The sequence below is a fragment of the Prionailurus viverrinus genome, chromosome B4 (assembly GCF_022837055.1).
Source record: "Prionailurus viverrinus isolate Anna chromosome B4, UM_Priviv_1.0, whole genome shotgun sequence".
Taxonomy (NCBI): Eukaryota; Metazoa; Chordata; class Mammalia; order Carnivora; family Felidae; genus Prionailurus; species Prionailurus viverrinus.
This window is the reverse complement of record NC_062567.1, coordinates 8,751,274-8,778,186: the sequence shown is the minus strand read 5'-3', so window position 1 is coordinate 8,778,186 and position 26,913 is coordinate 8,751,274. Positions and strand designations below refer to the sequence as shown.

General features: G+C 47.0%; 1 protein-coding gene across 2 annotated transcripts in view; it reads right to left on the bottom strand.

Annotated features, from left to right (window-relative positions):
- CAMK1D (calcium/calmodulin dependent protein kinase ID) overlaps positions 1 to 26,913 on the bottom strand; it is a 507,758-nt gene that overhangs the window by 24,822 nt on the left and 456,023 nt on the right. For both annotated transcript variants that reach the window (XM_047865690.1, XM_047865692.1), the window contains exon 6: positions 15,518 to 15,593. In XM_047865690.1, coding sequence (XP_047721646.1) covers positions 15,518 to 15,593 — 76 coding nt within the window. The remainder of the gene's footprint in view (positions 1 to 15,517; positions 15,594 to 26,913) is intronic.

The following is a 26,913-nucleotide window of genomic DNA, read 5'->3' as shown; positions in this document are numbered from 1 at the left end:
TGCCCAGCCCTGCAACAGGATGCCTGGAGCTGCTGTGTGGACCGTGACGGTGGCAAAGAGTGCAAGGGAGGGGAGCAGGCCCGGGAGGCAGCCCGACACCAGTGCACCCCGGGTCTCACCTCCGTTTGGGATGAAGACTAAGAGGCTAGCAAGAGGGAGGCTGACGGTGTAGATGTGGAGAGAGAAGCAGAGATGCTGGGAGGGAAGGACCAGCTCAGTAAGCGGGGCTGCCTTCCCTGAGTACCCCACTCGGGTCCCCCACTGAGGACAGCAGATAAAAAACCACCCATCAGGTCCTCCTCTGACTGTCCCCAAATACTGACTGGGCATCGGCCGTGTCCTAGGCCTGGGGATATAGTGTACAAGGAGATGGTGAGTCCTACTCTCATGATGTTTACATTCTATTTGAGGGATGGGGGAAAGAGACACTCAACCCTAAGCTTCCAAATAAACAGGAAATTTTAAAAAGAAACAGGATGTATAAAAATAGACAGGAAAGATAATGGGAAGGTTTGCAAGTATTCCTTGTCATACACTGTTCCCTGCGCCAGGAATGCCCTTCTTCCTGTGTGCACTGTTGTGGCTCCTCCTTTCTCCCAGAGCTCTGTGTGTATGGCCTTATTCCATGATATCTCTCCTGACCCCCACCCTGGCCAGGCAGAACCCATCCTCTGAGCTCCCCAGCCTCTAAGATACAGTCATCATGGTGCACGTACGGGTTGATATCTGTGTCCCACCATCTCCTCCGTTAGACTCTGAGCTCCCTGAGGGAGGTGACAGTGCCTCATTCACTTTTGTGATCCCAGTACCCAGCCCAGTATGTGTTCCACAAAAATCTGCCAGATGAATGAGCCTGTAAACACCTCCCGATGTTTCTGGGACTACCACCCCATGCACTCAACCCCTCTCTGAACACTCGCCATTCTTCCTACTCTACTTCAATCCCGTCTCTTTCTTGGGTCCTCTCAAAGAATTTCGAAAGGATCTCTTCGTGGCTATTGCATGTGTCTTACCACCTTGATTGTGAGTTCTTAGAGGAGAGAAGACTTTGTCATATATTGTATTTCCTTTGTATGTTTCATTAGCATTCAGTAACAATCAATACATATTTGTTGGCTGATTATTCTTTGATAAGTGGGAAATATTTACATGAAAAATGCTTGTGCATGTTTGTGTGCACAGTGGCACACACTCCAGTTGACTTACAAAGTAGTGTTGATCATCCTGAAATGGATGAATAGTTTCCGGAGAAAATAATTCAACTAAACTTTCTCATGTGTTACAATTTTTCAGTCATTTTGGCAGTGAAACCTCCTAATGCCCAGTAGCATCTTCAAAGCAGACTGGAATAAGCACAACTAATCATCAACAACCATTTAGCTCACATTTATCCTGTGCCCTGAAGGTTTCCTCCATGTAATGTCTCCCAGGTCTGTCTGCCCTCCAACCAGGAAATGCCCATAAGAGGACATAACCCATAGACTATACCCCCTGCTTATTCCCAGTATGAATCCTCAAACCAGAAGCTGAAATGTATGCCTGGAGAAGGACTTTACATAGTAGGGGGATTGGCACAGAATCAAATTTTATTCTGGGGTCCAGCAGTCATCGCCTGGCCTAGCGCCTCAGTTAGGAGGCTGGGAAAGTGGGCCCCAGAGGGAGAGGTGGTCTCAACCACAGCAAGTGGCAGGCCCGGGCATCTATCTGCCCAGGGCTCTTGTTTAGAGAAACAAAAGCAACTTCAGTCCAATTCTACGGAGATTTATGGAGCACCAATGTTTGAGCCAAACGCTGATCACATGGTCGTGAAGACCAGCCCTGTTCCTGTTCCTCAGAGTTCAGAGTCCGGCCATATGTGAGTGAGACAAGTAGGGCCCTGACTCTTCTATAGAAGAGGGACTTCGTTGTGTGTGTCCTGTAAACTTAAAATCAATGGCCACTATGTGTTGAGTATTTACTGTGTATCAGACACTAGGCTATGCAATTTACACGTTCTGTCTCATTTATGAGCCATGTGTACTTAGGACGTAAGCGTGTTCATCTTCCATTTCCAGGTGAGGAAATGCATGTGAGATTAGGCAACTTTCTCACACCTAAGGGGCAGAACAGAATTTTAACTTTACTCATCCAATTCCAGAGCCAAGTCATCTTAACCTTTAATAGGAGCCCTGCAGCTGGATAGGTCAAGGCAAAGACGAGGAAATGCCACACACGTCCTCTTCCTAAACCTGTCTCTGAAGTCAGGGTGCTGTGTTTTTGTACATGATGAAACAGAGCCAGAAACAAGGCTATATGACCTGCCAAAGAGAAAAAGAACAGCTCCGAGTCCTTGCACTCAGAAAATCAACACCTACCCTTCTACCCAGCCTGCTTTCTGGAAAGACAGAAGGAGGGGAACAGCTGGGACTATTATGGCCTGTCCATGGGAGACAGGGATTGGAGAAAAATGAACCTGAGTCTATATTGAACCGGATTCCAATATGATCATGTTCAGTAGCCTCGTTGAGTGCTTTGCTCCCACATGGAGCCTAGAAAGGAAGTAAAGTTTAGAAACCCTTCTGTCAAGACATCATGGAGCCCGGCAGGACTGGGAAAGAGTTCAGGCATCCCTCACTGACCCAGAGCAGGTGGGAAATCAAATAACATACATAAGTGAATTTTCTAAGCACTTGAAATGTGCTTAAGTGCCAAAACTTATTTTCAATATTTTATGCAAAAAGCATTTGGGGTGCAACAGTCCATACTGACAATCGAATTGTCACCAGAAAATAGCAACCCAGAATTTGCTGTTTAGTTTAACTGGATAAAAGGGCTCTGAAGGAGAATGGAGAAGTGACTTTTCAAGGAAAGGTTGGTATTGTCCTCTGAGAGCCAACCACCATTCGCTTTGTTTTCAGAGAGGTCTCATGGTGTAGTTTCCTCAGCCTGGGATTTAGAGAAACAAAGACACAGATTTCAGGGGCACCTGGGTGCCTCAGTCGGTTAAGCGTCCGACTTCAGCTCAGGTCATGATCTCGTGGTTTGTGGGTTCCGGCCCTGTGTCGGGCTCTGTGCTGACAGCTCAGAGCCTGGAGCCTGCTTCTGATTCTGTGTCTCCCTCTCTCTCCATCCCTCCCCTTCTTTGCACTCGGTCTGTCTCTCTCTCTCAAAAATAAATTAAAAAAAAAAACATTTAAAAAAAAAAGGACACAAAATCCAATCTTGGCTCCAACAAGTACTGGTCGAGTGACCTTGGGAAAATGACATATCCTTTCTGAGGCTCAGTTTCTTCTGTGAAATGAGAATAATAACACCCACCTTACAGAGATATATGACATGTATAGCACATACTATATAATAATATGCATTATATACAAACACACACAAAGATGGAGAGACAGATGGATGCAGAGACATGAAGGTAACAGGTATACCACCGGAAAGTGCTGTCACACAGTGATCACTAAATGTAGGCTCCCTCTCCTTTATCCTGTCTTGTCTTTTCCATCCCACCAATGCTCTGTAATCCCTTTCAGGCTCCTTCAGCTGAAGCACTGACGTGGATCGCTGCTCACCACCAGGAAGAACAATGGGGCGGGGGGAGGAGGGCTGGGGGCAGAGGAGCAGACACGGCCCGAGGGACTCAGTCCAGTGGCCTCAACGTGAAAATGAAGCGACATACCTTTAAACTTTGTGCAAAGTCTCAGAATCATCCACGAAGGCCCATCCCTCCTGACCTAAACTATAGAGCTTGCTACAGAAAAGGAGGAAGAGCCATGATCGAATTCTGGTCATAACTTCGTGCCCTGTGTGGTGAAGATAAGGGTAGAGTGTACCAGAGATCAGGTTTTCATTCTGCTCTTTGTATCCCACTATTTCCAAGCATTTAGCCCGGGAGCCCTCAATTCCAGGAAGAGCTCAAGATTTCCAGAGAACATTTACGCAAAGGCATTATTTGTGAAGAAGAATATTTTGATGGAGTTAGGCCAAGGTGCCATGGAAATGGCGAAAACAACAAACCCCTATGTATATTATTGCAAACTAGGTAAGCCACATAAGGTCAACCCAGGCCCAAAGAGTCTCTGGAAAACATTCACAAAACCAATCAAATCTGGGTATCCTCCATTGGAAACCAGGGTCTGTCTGATGTGCAATAACTCTGGTAAGCCCCCGTTTGCCTTTTTGTCTCGGCACTTGGTGTGTATTTATGAATGTCTGGGTCCGGTGCTAAGGAATCTGAGTTTTATTCATCTTACTCTGGGTAATATAACTTTCATAAAATAAAGCAAAGCTTTTTAAGCTGATAAACCTCTTGTACTTAGCTGCAAGGCCCACTTAGTGAACAAAACAGGTTTCAGCGTATCATGCGGATTTACAAAACAGAATGACCAATGAGGCCTGAATCATTACAGAGATGTAATCCAATGATTTCAGCGACCATATGTTTGACCATGCACACTCCAGAACTTTCTCCTCACAAACTTGGAAGAGATCAGGCTGGAGAAAGCAGGAATGGTTTCACGTATTAAAACCATGTGCAGGCTGACTTCAGCAAAACACTGTTGATGAAAATGTAACAGACAAGTGTCCCATGTCATCCCCGGAGATTTGGATAAGGCCTTGAAAGCTGAGAATGTGTAAGCAGATCAGGGAAAGATCTAGGGGAGAAAGGAAACACATTTCTTGGACAGTTTATATGCAACTGGGGCTGAAGACTGGGAACCGCCGGGAAGGGTCGGGGGGAAGGAGATTCAGCACTTCTCCAAGCGTGAGAAGAGAGTAGCATACTCCATTTGGAGTAAAAGAGTTTGTAAAGGAGCGGACCAGACAATGCAGCATCCACAGCTGTTGGATCGTGATCCACAGTGCCGCTTCCAAGTGTATCACCTTTTGATTCTTGCGTTAGCCACATGGACAGCACCTTGAGGCTGTCTGGGGGACGGACACAGAGGCACTGAGCCCCCTGCTGCAGGGGAAACACAGCCAAAGGAAGCCCAGACAAAGCCACTTTGCACTCTGCTCACGCTGACCACGGAAGGGAGGGCAGGCGGGGAGGAAGATGAGCAGGGAGAGCTTCAAACAGCCAGGACTGTTGTGTTAGGAAAAACCCAGCGAAACTTCCAGCAGCTAAAATTAGTTCTCACGAGTAATGGATTTCATCCCGAAGCTCTGAGGGGTGCAGACATCCAGTCTGGAGGTGATTAACACCAGCGCTAACTGATGATTCTGAACCCGGGGGGATTTCCAATTCGACTTTAGCATCTTGACTTTTTTTTTTTTTTTTTGGTTGCAGGGCTCTTGCTTCCTCCCTCTCGGCTTGTTTCCTTCCTTTTCTCTCTCCCGTTCTGATGGGCACGCAGTTACGATTCTGCAGGTGAAAAGCAGATCAGCTGCTGCCCCTGGGAAGTGTGTCGGTACAGCCACGCCATGGGCTGTCCACTTGTCCCCTGGCCTCTGCTTACTCGCGTACGAAGCGCTGCTGAGAATGCCTAGCCGGCAAGCCCTCGGAGCACAGCAAGGGGATTAGAGGGCTGAAGACGGTCCCCGGGTGCTGTCTCACCAACGCATAGTGCACTGTTCGGTGCAGAGTCACGGGCTTTGGCGTGTCCTTCCATGGGTCCCCTTACCACCTCCACGAGCGTTTCCTCACTTGCTCGTGGAAATCAGGGACTCTCCCCTTCTCACTTCCATCATCTGCACCTCCTGGTCACAAACCCAGCTCAGAGTAAGTGGTCCAAACTCATGACTTGCTCCTACACCCCCCATGCACTTTCTGTAGCTTTACGCTAGCTGTGTGCCGCCTCCTTCCTGCCTCTGGGCTCCTGTGCTACGTTCCAGATGGTAAACATGGTAAAACATAATAAGGGCCTCTTTTGAGTCTTCCGTTTGCTCAGTATGGTGATAGGTGAGTTAAAAATCCTGATTCAGGGGCGCCTGGGTGGCTCACTCGGTTAAACATCCAACTCGTGGTTTTGGCTCAGGTCATGATCTCATGGTTCCTGAGTTTGAGCCCCCCACCGGGCTCCGTGCTGACAGTGTAGAGCCTGCTTGGGATTCTCTCTCTCCCTCTCTCTCTCTGTGCCCCTCCCCCACTTGTACACTCACTCTCTTTCTCTCTCTCAAAATAAATAAACTTGGAAAAAATCCTGATAATTCAAAGATTATATTTTCCCCATCATCAAGTTTGAGACATCGGAAGGTCAAAGCTGGATCACATCTTTCAAGTTCTATTTCAAAAATTATGTTTCAGACTGAATAGTACATCTTCTCTCCAACACAGTAAGCACATCGTTACCTTCAGATAATTGGTCGTGAAGGATAAACCATCAATCTCCCTGCGTGACGGCCCTGCCAATATTTGAAGACAGTCTGTCCAAAGCCAGATCACCATCCCCTTGTGGAGACTTCCTCAAGGCCAGGACAGGGTTTACAGCTCTGCCCTGGGAGCTCTTGCCTCTCATTTCGGTGACAGCCACCAAGACTGGATTTTAACTGATCTGTTTACTGTCTGTCCCCTCCAGCAGACAGTGAGCACCCCCAAGTCCGAGTTGGTAACGAATCCATGTCTGCAACCCCGTCGTATTGCCTGACACATATTCGGCTCAATAAATGTTAGTTAAGTGAATGCATGTCAATCCTCTGCCTTCTGTTCTCCAGGAGAAATATCCTGAAGCGTTAAATGACAGTTTCCAGGAGAGGATACTGATGATGCTGACGTGAACAGAAGAGAGCAGAGGAAGTGAAATGTTTTTCCATCTGGCCTGAAGCCCTGCCATTGAGTGTAAAGGTGATATAGGTGAGACATTCCCTACGAGCTTCTGCCTGAGGTGTCCTTTCTACCCCAGGGCCTTTGCGAGACAAAGACATTAGTGGATTCCACCTTCCCTGAAATGACTGGCAGGAAGTTGCTCCCCCTCCCCCAACTAAAGTGCAGAATTTCTTGACCTCGATTGCGCTGCTTGTAAAATTTCCTCCATCACCTCCGTGCATACCCCTCCACCCACTTTCTGAAACCAGACAATATTTGTTTGACTATTTCCTAAGGGTTGAGAAGTGAACCAACCATCAACAGACAACCAATAAAGTCTTTCCCCAGAAGCAGCAGGGAGAGGGTCACAGGCCCACAACAAAGCAGGAATATGGTCAAGCAGTACTTGTGGCTGAGACTAAAGGTAACCAAAAGGCATTTAGGCACATACAGGATCCACTCAGTGTAGACTATGGAGGGGAGATGAAGCACCTTTCTGGAAATCCTTGGAAAGCACCATACTGAAATGCAGTCAGTGAAATAAAGTCAGTAAGCCTGAGAATTATGACAACCAAAGCCTGCTCAAACACTGATAATGCCTGAATGCTAGAAGATAGAGAAGGCTGGAGGCTGATCTTTAGGGCAGGAGGGAGGAGAGGGAGGCATAAGCCCTGGCCAGTCTGTGGCCACTCTGACCAGCCACCAGGGACAGCTGTGTCACAGAGGGACAGAAATACCCTCGGATAGAGAAGAACCCTGGAGAGGACTCTAGGCTTTGTGAAAACACGTAAGGCCATCCAGCTTTAGGCTCTGATTCCTTGTTTGTAAAGGCAACTTCTGCTTTTAATCTGCTTTCTCATGGAGCATTTCCTCTTGTGGGGAGAACATGCTAGTTTGATGACATGTGTATCCAATTACCCTGCAGGGCACGGATCTCATGATTTAGTAAACTGACACTCCAGGTTGTTTTTTTTTTTTTAAATCTCTTTTGAGTCTGGCTAGTGTGAACCAATTCACTGGGACTGTCTGAGCAAGATGAATAAATAGATTAATTTAGTTCCTGAACTTCGAAAGCCAAAGTGCAGCCCATGGGCCCAAGGCAGCCTAAACAAGGCAATGAGTCCCCTCCCACAAAGTTTATGAATATAACAAGATGATTGCTGCCTGCTGGCAATGCCAGTTAATTATTCTTATTAGTGCTAACACTTTTCATACTAATGGTAGTAACCACCATCATAATGCCCCATGCTTGGCTCTTTCCCTGGGGCTGAGTAATTACACCACATTCTCTCCTACTGGAGCTTGGGTTCCGGCTCTCTCCCTGGGACATGTGTATCCACAAAGCCGCATCTGTCAATGGTTTAAAATGATGATGACTACCTTGACAAGGAACATTCTTTGTCTCCAAAAATGGACCTACCATACAGATTAGGCACTCTTATCACCACTCTTTACAAAGCCAATTACACTGGGTACCAGCTGGCTGATAGATATTTATGTGACCTCGTTTTAATGACTGAACCATGTAGGAGGCCAGTCAAAAAGTAAGGGGATTACTGTAAGTATTTTGCCTGGAGTTTCTGCTAGGCAGAGAGGTCAAAGGCCACAACAAGGGTAGGGGCCCTCCCCACCCATAGCAGACCCACCCTAACCTTCTGGCCTTCCCAAACGCTCTCATGCCCAAACTCCGTAAGGCCTTGCTCGATTCTTAGACTGACACACATCCACTGTGTTTCTCCATAGCACAGAGCATGCTGTATCCCTGAGCATAAGTGAGGCAAGCCATCATTAACTCATCTCCTTGAAATTTCGAGAAAGAAAGGCAGTGTGCACATGATGGCAAAATTCAGTCTTGTCAATGAAATGCGGATTCTCATCTCCAGTGGGCACATTTATTTCCTTGGAACTTGCGGGATCTTGGCTGACCACACCTCCAGGCTGGAGCCTGGACATGCCCAGCAGCGTGTGCCTCACATTCTCCTCATTCTTCTCAGTAGCTTAAGTGATGCAGGCAAAGATGTTTTTCCTAAGTCCAGATCCCTAGAGGGACTCCTGATAAGGACCCATTAATGTGTTTTTAAAAATGAGTATCCCTCATAGAAAAAAATATTTCTCCTTCCAACATGATGGATAACATAGAAATGAGTGCAGAGATCAAAAGAGAAGGAATACATCAAGTATCTGCACTGACAAAATACAGAATGTCTGCATGCAGAGCGGACGTTTGGTACATGGCCGGTCACAGCCGCTTTTGCTGTGATCTGATTTCTCAGTGTGACAGGTTTAGCAAATGAAAATAACGCTGCACTTCAAAAAACTGCAGAGGCTAACCTTTTTTCCATTACAGGTGATATGAAGAACAGGGGTTCAGCACAGACCCCCGCGGGACAGCTGCCTTCCCCTGTGTGCTGCCTGTGCGTCACGACCCGCTCAACAGCCTTGCTCACTGGTCTCCAGACGAAAGATGAAAGCAGGGAGTCGGGGTGCAGTAGGAAGGTCAAAAGTCCCAACATGGGTAGGGGCCCTCCCCACCTACGGCAGACCCACCCTAACCCTCCAGCCGGTCAGCAGGAAGTAGCAAGAGTCTGAGACTGAGATCCAGGAGTTCTAACTTCTAACCCTAGTTCAACCTGGAGCCAGCCTTGCACCAGGAACCCCAACCAAGGCCAGGGGCCTTTTACTGAGTATTTTCATCAGCGCTCGAATGTGCCTCAGGCAACCTTGATCCTGTGCCTGCAAGCATCCCTCTCCCCTCTCTGAAATGCTAGTCTTATCCAGCCTCCTAGACATACCTGGCATGGTGCCTCCTCCTTCCCGAACACCCCTGTCCCCATTGGTGGCTTCAGCCCAGGAATTCCTACAGCTGCACACAAGCCCCTCTGCATGTCACTTAATCTACTTTATGAATCTTCTTGTCCCACCATATACACTGTTAATATTCTCATGGGAGGCAACATGCTTTTGTCATCTTGGCATCTTTAGCACCTAACAGTGCCTGGAATAGAAAAGGTACTCAAGAAATGCTAGTTGTTGGCACTAATAATGATAAATTTGAAGTGAGTGGTTCTCCAAGCATAGCCATATTATGTAGAAAAATTTTATCTAGAATGTGGCCTATCAGCCATAAAGATCTGAACATCTTGGAAGGTATAAGAGAGAGTCTCACAGTCTCCATTTATTCTCTGCTTGAGACCCTCAGAGCTCTGGAAGGCACCAAGGAAAACAGGCACCCTAGCTGCCATTTTGAAATATGACACAGCTGATAAATCAACCGGAGACTAATCCCTGCAGCAAAACTAGTGGTGACCAGGTGACCACCAAGTTTGAGCTTATCAATTTATACTTAAAGTAGAAATAAAGAAATATAGTACTGCTTTACTTAATACTATATTTTAACCCAGACAAGTATTGTATTGTATACTGTAATTATAAGGCTTTGGATATACTACATTCAAACCATACCCAGATATATATGCCAAGCATCTCTATCCCAGACTTCTGACCTCCACATGTGCATACACAATTGCACAGATATCTCAAAGTTTATCTCAAGTTTAACATGCCCCAAATGAAATTCTTGATCTCACTGATCCCCCTAGACTTGCTCATTCGTCACCCTCTATTCTTTTTTCTTAGCCATCTACATGAATGCTTATGCCAAAAACTTGGGTTTACACCTGAAACTTCTCTCTCCTTTAACCCCATATCCAAAATACACCTGCCACTTGATCACCATCACTGCCTCCCTGGTGGAAGCAACTGTCACTGCTCACCTGACAAAGCCTCCCAACAGTCACCACCCTCCACTCCTGCTTTGTCTAACCCCCGTTCACAGAGTAGCTGGAATAATACTTGAGTGAAAATCAGATCAGTTCATATCTTTGGCCAAAATCCTTCTTTGGCTTCCCACTACATTTGTTAAACCTAAACTTTCTGCCACGTCTCTCCTTCCCCAGGCTCTTGCATATAACTTTCTGATATCCTGTCTTAATATCATACTCTAACCATGTTGCACTTAAAAAGATTTTTTTTTAGCATTTATTTATTTTTGAGAGAGAGACAGACAGACAGACAGACAAAGGGTGAGCGGGGAAGAGGCAGAGAGAGAGGGAGACACAGAATCCGAAGCAGGCTCCAGGCTTTAGGCTGTCAGCACCGCGCCCGGTGCAGGGTTCGATCCCATGAACCGTGAGATCATGACCTAACCCAAGTCATACATTTAACCAACTGAGCCACCTGGGTGCCCCCTTGCTGTCCTTCCTGGTGTTCTCCTACCTATTGGGCCATGGCAGACGTGTTCTTTACCTACTGCAAATCCATTTCCTGCTTTCCTCTTCACCAGCAGAGGTCACCTGCTTCATTTGGCCAACCAGCGATAATCCCATCTTCTCTGCCAGGGACTCCTTTAGAAACAAGCATGGGAGGCATTTCTGGCCAATCAGACATGAGGGAAAGTTGCCTGAGGGGCTTCTGGGGAAGATATTCTAGCTCTTCCCCAGAGAACGTGGGGATAAACATCACCTCTTCTTCCACCAGTCAATGCTGTGTCTGTCCAAGATGCCCGACGCTGCGGTGGCCATCTTGTTTGGTTGTGGGGGGCGGGGGGGGGGGGTGGTCGCAAGGAAAGATTAACGTACTGAGGATGGTGAAGAGCAGTACCATCCCAGATGGATACCATCTGGGAGTGACATTCTGACCTAGGCAGTCTTGTGGCTCCCCTAGATCCACACTTGTTATTATGTGAGGTATGACTTGTTTTCTTGTTTTAAATGCTTAAGCCAGAATTTTCTGTTACTTGCAGCTGAAAGCCTCCTCTGTGCATGCTATTCACTCTGCCTGGAACACTTTCTCCTCACTCTATCTGCTGAACACTCACACATCATTTAGCTTTTGTTTTAAGGCCCCTTTTTCAAAGAAGTCCTCCTCAGCCATTTACCCCAGTGGAAACGAGGCAACCTCTGTTCCACTTTACTAGGGCACCTCATGCTCTTCCTTTAAGGCACCCTGCACGTTTTTAAAGGTGTTGCACATGTTGCTCATGTTTAAATGTTCATTTATGAGGTTTCTCTGAATGCCTGTCTCTTCCATGAGACTGAGAGCCAGCTTCACAAACCCAGGGACTGTGTATGTTTTGTTTAACGCTCATTCCCAGGATCTAGCATAGTGACAGGTGCATGGTACGTACTCAGTAAACATTTGCAGAAAGAAAGAAATAAACACAAGCTGGATGTCACAGGGAAAGAAACATCCTGTCTTCTCTCACTGACATGGCCACGTCTGCATGTGGAGGGCATGTGGCGTAGCAGAAAGAGCTGGACTGCAAGTCAGAGCTGGGCTTGGGTTCAAATGTCAATTCTGACACCAAGTGATACTATTTAGTGTCCTTGAACTGAAGTTTCATCTTCTTTCAGTGGGTTTAATAATAACTACACCTATCTTGTAGGACTGCAGGGAGGTGAAGGGAGATAAAACCTGTGAGAATATTTATATCCTTGCACTGTTACACAGATGTTTGATATTATATATATGTATTATATTATATATAATACATATGTAATATATATGTGTATACATAATATAGATATATATGTATTTATAACATATACATCATTGATATTATAAAGTAGGTACTATGTCCATCCTGAAATGTCCATGTTTTGAGGAGATTCTGCTATAAGAATTTTATCAAGCACAACACAACCAAATCATTTACTATGGACTGAATAGCATCCCCCTCAAATTCGTATGTTGAAGCCCTAACCCCCACTGTGATGGTGTTTGAAAATGGGGCCTTTGAGAGGCAATTAGGTTGGGATGAGGTCATGAGGATGGGGCCTCCATAATGGGATTAGTGCCTTTATGAGAAGAGACAGGAGACACGAGAGAGCTTGAACATTCCCCTTCTGCCTTGTGAGGACACAATAGGAAGGTGGCAACCTAGGCAGAAAGAAGGTCCTCACCAGGAACTGAATCAGCAGGCACCTAGATCTTGGACTTCCCAGCCTTCTAAACTGTGAGAAATGAATGTCTGCCTATTAAGTCACCCAGTCCATAGTGTTTTGTTATAGCAGCCAGAGCTGTCTAAGACACCAATGCCCATCCCAGTAAAGCTGTATGTATCTCCTTCTAGCTGTGCAGATATCCTACCCCAATGCCAAGACTTGAGGGAAACCATTATACATACAAAGGGATCCTATAGACATTAGTGTAGACCACACTGTTGGGTCAAGATTCAGAAGAAGTGTGAAGGCACAAACAAGCAGAAGCCCAGATGAAGGGACACTTGTGCCTAGCCCCAGATTTCTCGAGATGACGCCAGCTTTGGTCCTCTGCAGGAAGAACAGTGGCCCATCATTCATTTCTTCTCATCTTTCATGTCAAGTTTGTCAAGGCACGACCACTGATATGAATTTCAGCTGAGAGTTTAGGGGGCCAGAGTAAATAACACACGGCCTGTGTCTGATATCTACCTACGCAGGAAGCCCCCTAATGAGGTATGCTAAAGTGTGGGGTGTGTGTGTGTGTGTGTGTGTGTGTGAATTTATTAGGGGACAGGGTCCAGAGATTTCACCAGATTCTCAAAAGGGTCTGTAACTCCCCCCGACACACACACTAAAAAGGATGAAACTACTATAGAAGATGGTCAAGATGCTTTAAAAGTAAAAGCACTATGTAAATGCGATGTTAGCTTTATAGCTCAGATGAATCTGCCCTTTACCTATTTTCATAAGTGGGAGTCCTACGGGCCAAGGATATCAGAATGGATAAATCCTGTGATAATGGCAGGAATCTACAGGAGCTATCAACTAAATCCACATTAAATTACAAAAGCTGCCCGGTTGAATGTATGCTGTAGAAAGACCGCTTGCTTTCCAGATAATGAGACAACGCCAATACAGGGGGGATGTTTCCAGCAGTCCCTGAGGATGCCACATACTGTCAGACCTTTCTCTGATCACAATCCCCCACGGTCTTTCATTGTGTGTAGCAGACTCTGTCTGCTAGAAAGCCTTCCCTTCCTTGGGACGAAATTCATTTCCTATCAATTACAGACACCAGTTGGCCTAAGCCCAGCCTAGCAGTGTGCTCCATTGTAGGTGTTTGAAAGTATCACTGCCAAAAGAAATTGTAATTAAAAAACAACTTTACAGTGGACTGAAGCAAAACAAAAAATAATAATAATAACCAAAACTGATCACCGTGAAAACAACTGCAACAACCCTATGCCTATGACAGCCCTTCCTGGGTTGTGGAGATGAGGCACCTGAGAAGAAATGAGGTATCTAAAGGCTAAATTTTGGTTTTCATCATATTTTTCTCATTTTGATTTCTTTTGAAGATGTCCTAATATTTTCATGGTCATCTGTATCCCCAGGAAAGCCAAGGTGGCACATGAAGAGATGCTCAACATCATTAGCCATAAGATAAATGCACTGAGGCATTATTCATAACAGCCAAGATATGAAAACAATCCAAGTGTCCATTGATAAAGAAGAGGTGATACACACATGCACACACGCATGCACACACATACACACACACTGGAATATTACTCAGCTATACAAAGGATGGGATGTTGTCATTTGCAACAACAGGGATGGACTTAGAGGGTATTATGCAATGTGAAATAAATCAGACCTAGAAAGACAAATACTATATGATCTCACTCGTATGTGGAATCTAAAAAAACAAATGAATAAATAAACAAAAAGCAGAACTGGACCTATAAATACAGAGAACAGATTGGTGGTTTGCCAGAAGGGAGGGTGGAGGGGTAAAATGGGTGAAGAGGAGTGGGAGGTACAGGCCTCCAGTGATGGAAATGAATATGTCACAGGAGTAAAAGGTATAGCATGGGGAAAAGAGCCGACAGTATTGGAATAGCGTCGTATGGTAACAGAGGGTAAGCTACACTTGTTGTGAGTAGAACCTAACGTATAGAGTTATGAAATCACTATGTTGTATGCCTGAATCAAATGTAACATTATGTGTCAACTGCACTCAAAAACATTAGAAATACATTTTAAGAAAGAGAAACGCAAATCACACGCACGACGAAAGCACTTCATACCGATTAGGACGGCTGTTATGAAAAGTCAGGAAGGATGTGGTGAGACTGGAACGTTTGTGCATTGCTGTTGGGAACGTAAAGTGGGGGTGCTGCTATGGAAAACAGCATGGAGCTTCCTCCAAACGTTAAAACGTAGAATTACCGTATGATCCAGCCATCCCACATCCGGGTAGACACCCAAAGGCAGACATCTGAACACCCATGTTCATAGCAACATTATGCATAATGGCCACAAGGTAGAAACCGCCAGGTGTCCACTGAGGGATGAATGGATAAACAAAATGTGTCATATGCATATAACGGACTGTTCGTCAGCCTTAAAAAGAATGAAATTCGGCACCTGCTCCCACATGGATGAACACTGGGACATTATAAACAAGAAAGCCAGTCACGAAAGCACAAATGCCATATGATTCCACTTACGTGAGGAACCTAGAATGGCCGACTTCACAGAGATAGAAGGAAGAATGGAGTGTATCTGGGACTACAGGGAGGGGACAACAGGAGTCAGAGTTTAATGGGGACAGAGTTTCAGTTTGGGGAAGATGAAAACATTCTGGAGATGGGTGGTGGTGACTGCATGACAGGGTGAATGAACTGGACGCCACTGACCTGTGCATTTAAAAAGGGTTAAAATGGTAAATCCTGTGTTATGTGTATTTCGCGACAATAAAAAAGAAAGAAAGAAAAAAGAAGCCAAGGTAGCAAGCAATACTCACAAGATATAGGCAATCACCCCGATGGACCAGCAGTCCACAGCTTTGCTGTACGGTTTCTGGGCCAGGACCTCAGGAGCTGTGAAATGACAAAGGAGAGACACAAGCCTGACAACTCAAAAGCTGAAGACATAAAACATTTCTTAGATTTTTCTTTTCTTTTTCTCTTTGCGCCTCAGGATGAACTTTCTGTCATTCTAAAAACTGAGTAGAGATAGAGGACCTATTTTGGGTGTTGGCTTTCTTAACCAGAAAAAAGTGAGAGCATTTGTGCGTGCATGTGTGTGTGTGTGTGTGTGTGTGTGTGTATGTGTGTAACTGGAGATTATCAGTCAAATTCAATCAGTCAATCAACAAATAGGAACAGGTAGCTCTCTCATGTCAGTGCTGTGTTAAGTACTACAGCTCAGCTGAGACTGAGTCGGGGACTGGTACACTTCACGGGAGTCTGGGGTGTGACTCCACCTAAAATTAACTCAGGGAAGCCTCTCTGGGCCCAGCACAGGGCCTCCCTGGTGCCGTGGGGCATGAACAGGAAGCCTCTTCCTAATGCCTTCACAGAGCTCACAATCCAGGGCAGTGAAGACCTGAAATCTGGCCCCTGGGGGGCCTGGCCCAGGCCCGCTCTCAGCTCATTCTCTAAGGTTTGGGGTGGGTCTCCTGTCAATACAGACAGTTCAGCCTCTCCCCTGTCAAACAGCAAAAACGCTCCTTAATCTCAACTCCTCGCTTCTAACCCGAGGGTCCTCCAGCCCAGGGGTCTCAGCTTATTCTGTCCCTATCCTCACACTTGCTATTCCAGGCCTTGCGTGCTTTCCTAAGCAGGACTAGGAACGCATACAAACTATTGTTGAATATTTCTGGTTACGACGGTAAGAAATAGCAACCACAGACAATCCCCAAATCTGCTTGTAGGTTTCGGCCCCAATTCCTCCAAACTTCTGATGAGACTTTATTTTTTTCCTTTTTTCCCCAAGAGCAAAATAAATAGGTCGGTATGTCCTTTATTGGCTACATTCAGCCTCAACATGGTAGCAGAAGGAGACCCAGAACTGTAACGCTGGGCAGCTCACAAACTGGAGAAGCGGTCCCTGGATACTTGGGAGCTGGCTGCATCTTCCTTGTCCCCACTTGTCCCCACTTCCTTGTCCCCGTGCCTACTAAGAGCAGATTTCTCAGATGCTTCTATTACGGCAACTGACGAAAGGGAGCCGTTTACCACAGTAAGTGTCTCGCTGATTTAGGAGGCATGCGCTCCATGAGCTGATGTTCTGGTATGAGTGGCTACAAGGCAACAGATGGAAACATCTGCAAGGAGCTTATTTCTAAGCCTCCAGGGCCATCCACGTGGGCTGGTGGAAAGTTCAAAGGAGGCAGAGAAGGTTCACTGGTGACGCCTGACCCAGTGTCATCCCCCCAGCAGAACAGACGGCAGAATATCCTGAGCCCACAGCCAGGCTGGCAGGCAGGAGCCCTGGCTTCCATGTCACAGGGTCCGCAGGGCTCTTTAGGAAGACGGCAAGCCAGCCCGGCCCAGCCACTCCATGACACCAGATGTCAAACAGTGATGCAGGGGCAGCTAGAGCTCAGGGCAGGATTGGGGGCACAAGCTCTCGTGTCACACCAGGTATGACATGGCGACAGACCTGCGGAAGGAGCCCTGAGAAGGTGCGAAGGCACCTCCAACAGCTGATTCCACAGTTTATAAGCAAAAATTGAGACGATCCCCTGAGCCACGGTGTGTGGAGGGTAAGCGTCACAGCACCTGCAAAGCAGGCTTCACTCCTGGGAAGAGCTGATACTGTCTGTGTTCTTTTGCACACCCCATCCTCAGTTCTCTAGCGCTGTGGGTGTGGGAGGGAGGACTCCTTAGAGCACCCCCTCCTCCCTCCTTCTCCTCTTTCCTCCTCCTCCTTCTCCTTCCTCTCTTCCCACCCCCCCCCCCCCCCCGCTCCTTCCCTGACTGTTAGAAAGAAAGAAATTCTGGTCACCATCCATTACTCAGAAAACAAAAGAATAAAGAACACGATGGCCCTCCAGGAATCTGTACATCCGAAGGCACCTGCACATTCAGCAGATCTACCTTCAGCCCGGCAAACAGACCTACGTTTTGGAGAACCGTGCGAGACACGGCACGCACTTGAAAAGCAAGTGGCTGATTTTTAGGCAGCTTGGAACTGGGATGTTCCTTCCGATGTTTAGATTCTTGAAGCCACAGATGACATATACACAATTTTCCAAACCAGAGATTTTGTTTAAATGGTAAAGTTTATACCATCAAACATACGGTTTAAAAAAAAGATAAAGAAACGGTGTCTGGATCTTTCTCAGATGCTTCTATTCTCACAACGGACAAAAGGAAGCCACTGACGGAGAGAGGCCAGGATCGGTAGCTGGGTGTTGGGGGGAAAGTTCTCAATGATTAATAAGCAAATATCAAGGTAGCGATACTGGGGGTGGAGGTCTGTATACCTGTGCCAAACATTTCTTGTTCTTTCTGGTGTTGTGTCTTCCCTAGGTCCTATCAACAACACAATAAACATTGTTTAACCAATTGTTGGCAGGTAAATCACTTGCCTTGGGGTGAAGTTCTGAACTGCACTTGAAACACACAGAGAGTGAAAGTCCTTGGATGTGTAATGTAACAATAAACAAGAGAAAGTAGATTGATTTGGAAATGATATTCTCACCAACCTAAAATAATTAAAGAATTATGCAATGGCAAACCACACTAATGTGTGTTGATTCCAACTGCTCTTTTGATTTGATTCGTGAAACCAAATGTTCTCAGGACATTGTTTGAACAAGCCTGCCTACATCCCTATAAATAGCTACTTTTCATCTCGTAGTGATTCTTGGAAAACACCGATTCTCAGGCAATATTCAAAACCCTCCTGACAATTTGAAACGGCCACCCACATCGTGACGAACCTCTGGGATCTGCTGGGATATTTTCTCTCCTGCTCTCCTCTGGGTCCTACAGTGGGCTCCCCTTGTTTGGCCAACCTGTTGAATTCTCCTCACCTCCTACCCTTTCCCGGATCCTTTCAGCCTGGGGCCTGCAGCCTGTAGTTCTGCAAGAGTCCACTCTCGCTCTGATCTTGGGAGAGGCCAGGTTTCACTTTGAGAACTGGCCACACTCCCTTGTATTACGTTATTAATCTTATACCACTGGCAAGAATTTGGTTGTATTTCTTTTTTGTTAATGTTTATTTATTTGAGAGAGAGAGAGAGAGAGAGAGAGCAAGCACAAGTGGGGGAGGGGCAGAGAGAGGGGGAGACACAGAATCCGAAGCAGGCTCCAGGCCCCGAGCTGTCGGCACAGAGCCCGACGTGGGGCTTGAACTCACGAACTGTGAGATCATGACCTGAGCCAAAGTTGGATGCTTAACCGACTGAGCCACCCAGGCGCCCCTCGGCTGTAATTCTAAAATGTCACAGCCTCCAAGGTACAAACTCTCAGACAACAAATGCACACAGTCCCCACGGGGCCTCGGAGAGAGAGTGGGAAGGGCTCTCAGTCACACCCACCACAAATCCATCTCTCCCCCAACACCAGTCAGATGCCGAAGAACTTCCTAATGAAGGAGAAACAATTTTCTCTCCTGACTGTACCCAGCACAACTCACGTGCAGTGGGAGGGTGACAATGACTCTCGCCACCCCCACACCTCCTCACAGAGGGAGGCTTTGCACGGAAATAACTTAATTGGTGCTACTGACACTTGACAAAGAGAGCCGTCATTAACGGGCACTGCGGCTCGTTCGAGATGCCATCAGCGCCCAGGCAGAGCGGGAAAGGGCTCAGTCTCCTGGTACAGCGGAGACAGAAGGACAAGACTCCAGGCCGGGGGACACAGACGTTCCTCTAGTGCATCTCAAGGCACAGTCCTGGGGGGCCGTGAGCGGCAACAGACCGACCCGGAGGTGCCAAAAAGGACACACACAAGATAGGTAGCAGCCGAGTGGGAACAGCTCTACCTGGGTGACACGTGTTGGTTTCCCAGGTTTCATCACCAAACTCCCGTGACACGCCAGCCTCCTGGGCCTCCTCCCCTCCCCTCTGTATCTCCTCCCTACCGTGTGAATCACACTGCCGACCACCTCACTTGGTACCGCTGGACAGCGGGGACGTATCTCTGGTCTGGATCTTCAGGGCTTAGCACATTCTGTTTGGTTAACCAATGGTTACTCCTGACACGAAGTGAGGGGAGGAAATGGGCAGAATTAGCCCTATGCCTCTGTCTGTGGCTGACTGTGTAGTTCATGCCACTCTCCTTTTAAAACCTTTTCTCAAAGGGATTTTGGAATCACTACTTCTAGGGCTAATGGGCAGGAAAGACCTTCGGGGAAGTGATCTCTCAGAACCTCCTTCTCGGCCAGACCTTGGGGGCTAACGATTCCGTTTTCTTAGCTCTCCCTGGCAGAAAGAGCGTTCCATTGGCCGGGTCCGTTTACTCCAGCGAATAGAAGTCAATCACGTGAACCATGCGGTCTCAGCAGGGCAGCCCGAGCTGCTGGAGATCTGTGTGGACAGACGGGGCCCTCCTTCTGAGCCCCACGCTCGTCTCATGCTGTTCAGCGAAACAGTTGGTTCAAAATTTGAAATAATTGAATTTACTGCTGTGAGACTCACGACCAACCCACTGTGGAAAATTCCACTTGGTGGGAAGCATCCTCCAGGCCAAGCTGTTTTATATTGGTTGAAAGCAACGGTTCCTGGTAAAGGAATTCAGAGATTCCAAGAGGAAAAAAAAAAAAATTCAGAAACCTTTCATCTTGTTTTTGAAACAATTAAACTGCCCATTTTCCTTCCTGAAAGAGAGAGGAGCAAAAGGCTTAACCAAGTCTAACTGGAAGCAGGAAGAGGGGCTCTGTTGAAGCAGGGGCGGCACTCAACCCCCAGGCTCACAGAAAACAGAAAAAGAATTTTCCCTTTCCCTGTGCTCTCAAGGGAGTGTTGAAGAGCAGTTTCTACAGAGGGAGAGGAGGAGATTGAGAATATCTCCCCCTGTTACCAGGTTCACGGTCAAGGCCGTCTGTTCTCCTCTATGGAAGTCTAAGTACCACTGTACTGACCACCTCCAGTGGGTGAAGCAGAGGACACGCAGGAGGGGTGGCCTGGGGTGGGGAGCAGCCCTCCATGCCAGAAAGTGGAGGCCCGGGACCCAGAACCATGGGACCCAGGCAGTGTTTCTTGCGTTCCTCAGTTATTTAACAGCTTGGGTTTCATTTCAGGCACTGGCTTCGTGGTGTGAGGGAAGCAGACGTGGGCCCTATGCCACGGAGCACCTGTTCTCCTGGGTGCCACGTGTGGACACAGCTGCAGAAGTAACGCCAGCCACGGCTGCCTTCTTAAGGAGACGATCAGACTAAGCCAGACAAGAGTGTGGCAAGATGGCACAGGTGTTGATCTTTAACCCTGATTACAGCCCTGAAAATACTGAACCTACTCTAAATAAAACCCCAAGTATCCAGGAAAGGATATATTACCTCCAAGAGTCAAACAGTGGAGAAGGTGCAAATAAAAAGACTAGAGAACAGGAAAGACACGGGGTGGGGAAAAAAGGCTTTGTTTAGTAAGTTTTGAGCATATGCCCTTGTGTTGTGCTCTAAGAAGAAATTAACAGGTTTAAAGACGAAAGAGTGGGAAAGGTAGGAAGGACTGTTTTGTCATTAAATGGGAGGTAAAGATGTGAAATGGTTTCCTTTAAACGTGAAATGGATTTAGGTGGTTGTAACTTGAAACAACTTTAGTTGTCTCGAGTTAAGAATTTTTTTTAAGTGTATTTATTTATTTTGAGAGAGCTGGAGAGAGTGCATGTGCTTAGGGGAGGGGCAGAGAGAGAGGATCTGAAGCAGGCTCCTTGTTGTCAGTACAGAGCCCTATGCAGGGCTCAATCGCACGAACCATGAGATCATGATGATCACGACCTGAGCCGGCAGCAAGAGTCAGACACTCAACTGAGCCACCCAGGTGCCCCTGGATTTAAGAAGTTTTATTTATTTTTTAGGGTTTTTTTTCTTTTAATGCTATTTTATTTTATTTTTGAGAGAGAGAATCTGAAGCAGGCTCCAGGCTCTGAGTTGTCAGCACAGAGCCCAACGCAGGGCTTGAACTCATGAACTGTGAGATCGTGACCTGAGCCAAAGTCGGACACTTCACTGAGCCACCCAGGTGCCCCGGATTTAAGAAGTTTTAAATAGCCATGCACACTGGCTTTGCAGTGAAAGAAATCTAGGATCTCCCGCTTACTACACCTGTGGACTTGGGCCAGTCATTTAATCTTGTTAAGCCTCCATTTTGTTCATTGGGAACATTAACAGAGCCCAACCTTCAGGACTGTAATGAGGCTTAATGGAAACAATAAACATATAATAAGGTATAGTCAGAGCTAGCAGTAGTTGTTATTATGTAAGGATGAAGGGTTGAGAGAACCATAGGATAAAAACAGAATGGAGGTTTTATTATTTGTTAGAGTGAAGGATGGACAGTTCCTTGTCATCACTTGGTACTTTCCCTTCATTCTTGCTTTACATAATGGAAATGATTCGTAAATGGAGATTTCCACCCTTTTGATCAGAGCCTTCGGAAATCAGAATTGAACTGGGCCCACAAGTGATGGGAGGGCATGTCTGAGTACTTGAATCTTGGAGCTGGAAAGAGACTTACAACCCCCATACCAACCTCCTGCGCACTTGGGTCCCTTTGTTCACCGAGTTGTCGATCCTTTTATTCGCTTATTCACCGACACACTCATACATCCCCTCTAGGTCCAGGCACCGTTCTAGACACCACAACCCAGGAACTGCCTGTTGATCATTACTGACGGTGCCCAGGCATGGGAACAGTCCACCATAATATCAAAGATTCCCACGATGGCTGAGGAACACTGGCTGGCCGTGGTACCTTCATGGTTCTGCATTTACGGAGAGAAGAGAGTGACTGTACTCCTACATTCTCTCTCCCTGGCCCTCTGCCTTCCCCCACAGCATCCCACCCTCTCCTACCTCCAGGCCAGGTGTATCAAGATTACCTTCCCCATCACCCTAAGCTCTTTCCAATCTTTTAACCAGCAGCAAGGGGGCACTGCCCAGATCCAACCAATTCTTTCCATTGGCCCCAATTATAATTCTTTTTTAAAGGGGAGTTAGAAAAATGTGTTCCAGAAGACTACTTATAAAAATGGGCATATCCTAATTTTTTCCCTAATTCTTTGCAGTGTATGAAACTCCTGCCTTCCCCCTACCTGCAGAGACAGAGCCGATGGGACACTAAGATTAGCGGCACTCTACCTTTCCTCGAATGTGCTTCTGTCTTTGGAAATGTGTCGGAAATGTCCAACCTGCCTGTGACATCAGCAAGAAGAGGCTGGCAGACAGGCTGCTTGCCATCCTGTGACCTAGTCCAAGGTTCCTTTGTGCCTCTTGCTGGCTGACCTCACCTGTCTGTGGAGGTCAAGGAGAAAGGCCCTCGACTTGAACTTCGTGTGTGTCACGACGAAAAGGCCCTAAGAGATGGGAGTCAGTCGTGGTCAGAGGTAGTGGAGACTTCTTTTACTATCATGGCTTTCCCCCAAGTGGCTCATGGAAGGAGATGGGAGGGCCTGGATTCAAGTTCGGCTGTGCTAGCCAGGTTAGGCAATGTGATAGGGTCTTTACAGGGAGGAGCTTAACAGAGAAGTAGTGAGAAGAGTGATCTTCTAGCAGAGGGCTTTTAAAATCATTAGATTGCACACACAGAGTGGTGCCACATCTCTGCCATCTCATATCCAGCAGTGAGTTAGAGGACAGAATTACAGGCTGAGCCCTGAGCCAATGTATCTCGGAGAATTTGTTATCTTTCTTTTTTTCTTTTAAAGTTTATTGTTATTTTGAGAGAGAGAGAGAGAGAGAGAGAGGAGGGGCAGAGAGAGGGAGAGAGAGAATCCCAAGCAGGCTCCACGCTGCCAGTGTAGAGCCCAACTTGGGGCTTGAACTCACCAACCATGAGCTCATGACCCAAGCCGAAATCAAGAGTCAAACGCTCAACCAACGGAGTCACTCAGGTGCTCCAGATGTGTTATCTTTCTATGCCTCAGTCTCTTGTCCTGAAGGTCACCTGCTATTTTGTCCTGAAGTTACGCCTTCGTGGAAAAGAATCTGAGCTCAAGTGAAGAGCTGCATGGGACTCTGCATTTTCGGGAATTTCCACAGGTGGGGAGAAGGAATCCGTGCAGCACCAATTCATGTGGTGGATTAGTACAGAAGGCCTTAAATTGAACTGTAATCCAGTTGCAACGAGTTGGAGAAGTTGCATGTTGGAGAAGGGGTGAGAAGGCTTTCTTTTAATATTTTTCTTAATGTTTATTTATCTTGGGGAGAGAGACAGAGGATGAGCAGGGGAGGGGTAGAGAGAGAGGGAGACGGAATCCAAAGCAGGCTCCAGGCTCTGAACTGTCAGCACAGAGCCCGACGCAGGGCTCAAACTCACGAACCGCAAGGTTATGACCTGAGCCGAAGTCGAAAGCTTAACCGACTGAGTCACCCACGCACCCCGAGAAGGCTTTCTTTGAAACACTGGGAGAGAAAAACGACATTTCTGCCCAGCGGCTGCCTGTTCGGAGATGATAAATAAAATTCTACACATCAAGGAAAAGAAAATTCGGGCATCCATTTCAGGGTGGAGTTTGGCTTCAGGAAGAACTGATTACAACAGGCAGTATGAGCAACCATGCTTAGTCACAACTCTTTCTGTAAGCGGACTCTGCAGCAGGTGGGGTTAGACAAGAAAAAACCAGTTAATGAGGGGCTTTACTACAAGCCTCTCCATAAACCGTGTGGCTTCACCAAGGTTTGGAGAACTGTAGCCTGGATTGCCGGCAATTAAAAATTCAGCTGAAACACAGACTCATTCTTTGCCTGTGGTTTGCCTTCAACCCAAAGTCACGGAAGTTAAGAGGAGTAGGGCTCTCTTTGGCTAGCTCTGTCCTCGGCCGGACAAGTTCCCTTGGAAAGCTTTCTCATCCTTCCCTCAGAGTTGTAATTTACTAAAAATGCATCGCAAAACAGTGGCTTGCTCTGATTTTCCTAGTAGCCTCTTGAATTTTACCACAGGCATGAAAAGTCCCCACGAAAGCGCCGTCCTGGTTTATAATTACCGTTCCGATCTGAGCTGGAGTACTATTCAAATGCTACCAAAGCCAGAATGTGGCCAGTGGGTGGAGGGGTGAGGCTAAGGAATGGGAAGGGAGTGGAAAATGGGAGGGCAGCTGGTGTTCTAAAATGTGGGAGAGACCTGGAATTCAGTGGGAGGGAGGAAAGGAAATGTTCGGAGTTAAGGCAATTCAGGGCAACGTGGCAAGAAATAACCCTGTGATGTCGCCCTCAAAGGTCGTCCTGAGATCCAGCCTCTGCCCTCATGGGTTTGTGACCACAGTGGGATGGCTACTTCGCTCCTCCTGAAGGCTGACAAGCTTCACTTCAAGATTAAGAGGACCTTTACAGGCATTCCGGTGTTTTGGGTTTTAGTCATTAAAAGCAAAAAAAAAAAAAAAAAAAAAAAGAGTAAGTTCCAAAATGCTGCAAGGTTTCTTTCCCTCCTCGACACCACAGTGAAGTTTAGAAACCATGATACTCCATCACAGTATCCAGTATTTAGAGAGGAGCCGTTCAGAAATTGCAGAAGGGTGGAGGCCCCTGGGTGGCTCAATCGGTTGAGCATCTGACTCTTGGTCCGAGTCCTTGTTTGGGCAAGCCCCCTCTCCAAGCCAAACGAGTCTGCATATTTCTTCCACACTCGATAAGAAGCAGCTGGGGACTCTGAGCCTTTGTTCTCCTGCTTGCCCACATCCATTACTCTCCTTGTCTTGGCCTGGAATTCTACTCTTCCTGCAAATCACGCCTCCTCCAAGAGTTTTTCCCTGGTCGTTCCAGGCCTTGCTGATTCCTCTCTCACCTGTATTTGTAATATTGCTTCTGAAATATGTCGGTTACTTCATACTGCACACATGCTACCAAATATGGGTCTGTATCACCAGTGGTCATACACCATTGGAGGGGCCCTCGGTGTTGGAGCGGCTCTAAGAGATGCCTGCAGTGGGACCCCCATACACAGGGATGGAGCGAGGCCCACATTCTCCTGCCATCAGTGATGTGATGTTCTGCAAGGGCCCTTGTTCTTTTAAAGGACGTGTAACATCAGGGCAGCTGTTCAGGGTAAAGGATGAATTCAAGGGTGATCAGATCCCTTTGCCTTTTCAGGCACCCGTGTGTGTGCTGGGATACGTGGGATAAACAGCCCTTTTTCCACTATTTATTCATAGCTAGAGAGCTGATTTAAATTGAAGTAATCTTGGGGCGCCTGGGTGGCTCAGTCGGTTAAGCATCCGACATAGGTCATGATCTCACAGTTAGTGGAATCAAGCTCCACGTTGGACTCTGTGCTGACAGCCCAAGGCCTGCTTGGGATTCTCTGTCTCCCTTTCTCTGACCCTCCCCGCTTGCATATATTCTCTCTCTCTCAAAATAAATAGATAAATAAATAAACTAAAAAAAAAAAACTGAAGTCATTTTGACATTGCCAAAGTTCACTATTTAGCTGAACAGTCATTTAGGCAACAGCCGTAAGAACAACAAAAACAAAACAACAGTGCCCGTAAATTGAAATCAATACTTCTACCGAGAAGGGGTCTGAAGTCTGAACTATGGCTAAAAGCAGACAGCAACACTCTGCACCTGGCTGGGGCTCCTGGACAGCATGGCCCCCAGAATCAGAGGAGTGCTGACTGGAACTGGGCTCTGCCCTGTTTAGGTCGAGACTGGCCAGTAGGGATGAGGCCGCGGTTTCTTTGTCCAAGATCCCAACAGCGTCCTGATCTTGCAGAGATAAGCCAGTGTTGGGGGACGGGTGGGGGGGGGTGTCCAACCCCAGGGTTGACAGCACGCTGGGGTCCTCTTACAAAAAGCCACTTCACAGCATTACGCTGGCTGTCAGGCTCCCACTGGCTTAATTAATTAATGGTTCAATTAATCCATAATTCAAGGCCCCCAAAGCCAACGATCAACACCCAGTCATCATCTTACTTGACTTAATAGCAACTGACACAAGGTACTTTCTCCAACTCAGAGCGCTTCCCAGGATACCACACCACTCTGGCTCCCTTCCTGTTTCACATGCTGCCTCTTCAGAGTCCCCAGCCCTGGGACCTTTCTTCTCCTCCATCTTTCCCTGCCTCCCCCTTAGCCACTTCATCCAGGTTCACAGCTTCGAAATACCTCAGCCTCTTGGGGCGCCTGGGTGGCTCAATCAGTTGAGTGTCCGACTCCCGATTTTAGCTCAGATCATGATCTCATGGTTTGTGAGGTTGAGCCCCGTGTCAGGCTCTGTGCTAACAATGTGTAGCCTGCTTGGATTCTCTC